Below are 5,108 nucleotides of genomic sequence, written 5' to 3' on the forward strand. Positions count from 1 at the left end.
GAGAAATTCACTTCTGCATCTTACCCATCCCCTTGGGGAGCAGTGGGCTGCCACTGTGCGGCGCCTGGGGAGCAATTGGGGGTTAAGGGTCTTGCTCAGGGACCCAGAATGGCAGCTTGTGGGAGTTGAACTCAGAACCTCTGGGACCGAAGCTCTGTGCTCTAACCACTCAGCCACCACTCCCCCGTACAAGTATAGTCAAAACTTGTAAATTTTATGTAAAATTGTATTTCCTTACACACATTTTATCACTGTATTTTTCGGACTATCAAGGACACTTAAAGTCCTTAAACTTTCTGAAAACTTGATGGTGTGCCTTATAATCTGATGCTTTTTCACGTGTGGACATGGACACATTAGGCACATTGGACAGACCCTAAAAGCATGACTGAAAAGGTCAATGTCGTGTCATCAGCACTTTAAGGTAAACTAGGTTGCTCTACAAAGAACTGACTTTTTGCAGGGGTTATAACAGCCATGTTCTTTTCTGTTCTTTACTGTTCTGCATGTTCTTTCAAAGAATTTAATCCAATAAAATTTCCTAAATATGTCTGAATTAAAATGTGCCTCAGTTCAGGCTGAGATCAAAATATTTTTTCATGTGTTTCAATGTTTCCTGCAGATGTTAAGCAGCAGCTCATTGTTAAAGAAGAAGCTTCTTTAGACCACAGACCTCGTGCTGACCTGCATGACCCAAAGCCCCCCCGCATCAAGGAGGAACAGGAGGGAGTATACATCAGTCTACCAGGAGAGCAGCTCAGAGGGAAGGAGGTGATTAATACCATCAGGTTTCCAGTTTCTGCTCCTCCCATAAAGAGTCTAGATGATGAACAGTCTCTGCTGCTCTCACAGCTTTATCCAGACCAAATTGAAGACGGAGAGCTTCCAGAAGAGAATGATGGAGAAGAATCCGTCAGAATACAAGATCATGGAGATGCTTCAATTTTTTTGGAGACTGAAGACACTGAGGACGATGAACAGGACGGTGATGTAGAGCACCCTTTGTCTGAGCAGAAACACTTGTCAGACTCTGGATATAATAAATCTTCCACAGAGAAGAAAAAATGTAGGAAAGGCCACACAGGAGTTAAGCTTAGCTGCAAAGACTGTGGCAAAACATTTACGGGAAAATCAACTTTAAACACACACATGAGAATCCACACAGGAGAGAAGCCTTTCTGTTGTGTTCTATGTGGAAAAAGATTTAACCAGAAATCTAATTTAAACACACACATGAGAATCCATACAGGACAGAAGCCATTCTGTTGTGATCTATGCGGACAAAGATTTAGTCGAAAATCACTTTTAAACATACACGTGAGAATCCATACAGGACAGAAGCCTTTCTGTTGTGATTTATGTGGACAAAGCTTTCGTCGAAAATCACTTTTAAACATACACATGAGAATCCATACAGGACAGAAGCCTTTCAGTTGTGGCCTATGTGGAAAAAGCTTTAGCCACAAATCTAATTTAAACACACACATGAGAATCCATGCAGGACAGAAGCCTTTCTGTTGTGATTTATGTGGAAAAAGATTTACCTGCAAATCAAATTTAAACACACACATGATTATCCATACAGGACAGAAGCCTTTTTGTTGTGATATATGTAAACAAAGATTTACCTGCAAATCAAATTTAAACGCACACATGAGAATCCATACAGGACAGAAGCCTTTCTGTTGTGAGCTATGTGGAAAAAGATTTAGCCAGAAAGCTAGTTTAAGCACTCACATGAGAATCCATACAGGACAGAAGCCTTTCTGTTGTGATCTATGTGGAAAAAGATTTAGCGAAAAATCAGATTTAAACAAACACATGAGAATCCATACAGGACAGAAGCCTTTCTGTTGTGATCTATGTGGACAAGCCTTTAGTCGAAAAGAAACTTTAAACACACACATGAGAGTCCATACAGGACAGAAGCCTTTCTGTTGTGATCTATGTGGAAAAAGATTTAGCAATAAATCTAATTTACACAGGCATAGAAAAAAAACATACAATGCAGGAATGCAGGACAAGACAAGTTTTTTTGCACAGCACATTTCAATACAAGGACAATGCAAAGGGCTTTACATGATTTAAATTAGGGCTGGACGATAATTCAATAACAATATATATCGATCGATAGATGTGGCGCAATAGGAAAAAAAAGGTCGATAAAACTTCGATATAGACAGTTTTCCTTCCTTCCTTTCAGCCTATCATATTAGTTGATACTAAAGTCACTACTTCCTCTCAACCAATCGTAATCGCGGACCCAGGCACGCCGTCACAAAGCACCGCCCTCTCAAACCACAACACAGAGCATGTGAATATGTAGCAGCAAGGAGCGGCGGAGGAAACTGTCCCAAAATGGGGTTTTACTAGTTCGCCAGTCTGACAGAAATAAACCAGTGATTTGTAAAATTTGCAAGGAACCAGTAAAAACAAAGTCTGGTAACGCAACCAACTTGTTTCATCACGTAAGCCGCTCAGCCGCTCACACCCGCAGCAGCACGAGCTGTGCAGCCGCGCATTTCGTAGGAATCTTCTGGAAGTTTTTCCAAAACAAAGCAGGTATATCAGCTAAACTGGGCTCCCTTCTTTGTGATAAAATGGCAAAGTGTCCAAACGGCATTAGGACATCACGCACGCAGTAACATGCTTCATAGTGATGGATATGTCTGCTGTTCTCTGCAGCTGAAAAACCTGGCTTCAAACAATTACTCGACACTCTATATCCGCGATATAAAGTTCCGGGACGCAAGTTTTTCTCTAACAGCGCTACCTAAATGGTTCAACTAGTGCTAGGAATCAGTGCAAAATGAGCTTCAATTTGTGTCTTCCCACGCCAAAACATCGGACCTCAGCCCTGCATCAGCCTCTCAATTAACTATATAGAAAGAGAATGGAACCTGAGCAGCAACTAGTGTACTATTCCCACCTAAATAGGCTATTCTATTAATTTATTTATGTTTATTTTGGTCATTTTACTGGTCACTTTAGTTTATTCTTTGTCAGTATTTAATAACATAACTCAGGTCTCAAGTTATTTTTCTTTTAAAAAAAATTCTGTTATGGTTAAAGTTGGTTAAATAAAGATTTCATTGGAATTCCGTGTTTGTGTTCTTTATTAAAATTAAATCATTTAGCAATATCATATAATGTCCAGCAGAGCTGCACATAAAATATGGTTTTAAATATTTTCAATAATTATAGAAAAAAAGCTTATCGATAAAAAATGCATAAAAAATGCATATTTCAATATTGTCCAGCCCTAATTTAAATGTAGGGAAATAAAAACAAAAAAAAATGGACTACAAATTTAAACAATGTTTCATTTAACAATTTAACTAGAACAGTCAAAGGCAATCCTAAACAAATGTGTTTATAATCTTGATTTAAGAACTCCGGCATTCATGCACTTTTTACAGTCTTCTGGAAATTTATTCCAGTTGGTAGAATATAGTAAGTCAACTTTTTACAGGTTGTAAAGTGCTTTAGGGTCGTCTGACTAGTGCTGTCCAAGTACAAGCCGTTTACCAGATTAGACTTGAATAAGAAGACCTTAGTGGTCTGGAGGGTTGAAATACACTAGTTTCCAGAGACATGGACCCAGATCTTCTGTTCTGAACACAGCATCACTGCAGTTAACTTTGTGAAATCCAGAGCTTTGAAATCACGGCTGTTTGGTCAATTTTTCCCAAATCTGTATGCTGAACATGACGAGGTGCTTTATCACTGAGGTGCGATGGTTGACTCGTAGGAAAGTGTTGCAGAGTTTTTGAGCTAGTTTACAAGTGGAAGATGATCTTAGAGTTTGTCATCTATGCGTCCAAGAATAAACTGTGTGGGGAGAGAACGGCTCATCCGTCTCACTAATTGGGGGGAGTTAATTAGAATCTAATTTATCTAATTAGAAAATTAGATCAAAATACTGTAGTTGTGGCAGAATAGTCAAAAATTGTACATTTAAAAGGCCATTCTAAATGAGAAGAAGAGGGCATTCAGAGATGGCAATCGTGAAGACATGAGGAGGGTTCAAGGAGTACTCAAGTGTAAAATCAGGGAGGCTAAGGACAAATATGGGAGGAAGCTGGAGAATAAACTGCAGACCAACAATGTGAAAGATGTGTGGAGTGGGATAAGGGCCATAACAGGGTTCCAGAAGTCCTCTGGCATAGGGTTGGAAAGTAGCGTGGACCGGGCCAATGAACTGAGCTTATTTTTTAATAGGTTTGATACTGCTGCCCACCCCCCACGTCACCCCGCTGCTGTTTTGCCTACAAGGCCAGATCCACCCCCCACTCCTCCTCCGGTCAGACCCCCTGTCCGCTCCTCACCACACCAATCCACATCCACCGACTCCACCCCTCCCCCCTGCTCACGTCCCCCACGATCTGAGGTCCTCACCCCTCCCCCTGCTGCTGCCACTACAATATCCTTCACACCTGACATGGTGAGAAGACGGCTTACCAGACTGCATTCCGGAAAAGCTGCAGGCCCTGATGGTGTTTTCCCCAGGGTGCTCAAAGCTTGTGCCAATCAGCTGTGTGGTGTGCTTAGCTTTGTCTTCAGCCTGAGCATGCACCTTCAGAGAGTCCCCGTGCTGTGGAAGTCATCCTGCCTCGTTCCTGTGCCAAGGACGCCGGGACCTAGCGGCCCTCAGGACTACAGACCGGTAGCACTGACGTCCCACATCATGAAGACCTTTGAGAGGCTAGTCCTGGAGAAGCTACGGCCCATGGCCAGGCCCTTCACTGATCCACTACAGTTCGCCTACCAGCCCCACCTGGGAGTTGAGGACAGCATCATCTACCTGCTGAACAGAGTCTACACTCACCTGGACAAGCCAGCGAGCACTGTGAGAATCATCAGAAGATAACTGTGATGCAGGTGCAGGCACCCATCGTGTCCTGGATTGTTGATTACCTGACGGGCAGACCACAGTATGTACGCCTACAGAACTGTGTCTGACAGGGTGGTCAGCAACACTGGGGCCCCTCAGGGGACTGTCCTCTCCCCCTTCCTCTTCACCCTCTTCACCTCAGACTTCAACTATCGCACTGAGTCCTGTCACCTTCAGAAGTTTTCTGATGACTCAGCAATAGTTGGCTGCATTG

At 42.5% G+C, this 5,108-nt stretch overlaps 1 protein-coding gene across 1 annotated transcript; it reads left to right on the forward strand.

Annotated features, from left to right (window-relative positions):
- Positions 1-400: 400 nt before the first annotated feature.
- LOC105921997 (zinc finger protein OZF) lies at positions 401-4,870 on the forward strand. The gene is made up of 3 exons (XM_036128491.1): positions 401-424; positions 853-1,911; positions 4,583-4,870. The coding sequence occupies exons 1-3, from the start codon at positions 401-403 to the stop codon at positions 4,868-4,870; spliced, it is 1,371 nt and encodes a 456-aa protein (XP_035984384.1).
- The last annotated feature ends 238 nt before the right edge of the window (positions 4,871-5,108 follow it).

The sequence above is a fragment of the Fundulus heteroclitus genome, chromosome 24, assembly GCF_011125445.2.
Source record: "Fundulus heteroclitus isolate FHET01 chromosome 24, MU-UCD_Fhet_4.1, whole genome shotgun sequence".
NCBI classification, from domain to species: Eukaryota; Metazoa; Chordata; class Actinopteri; order Cyprinodontiformes; family Fundulidae; genus Fundulus; species Fundulus heteroclitus.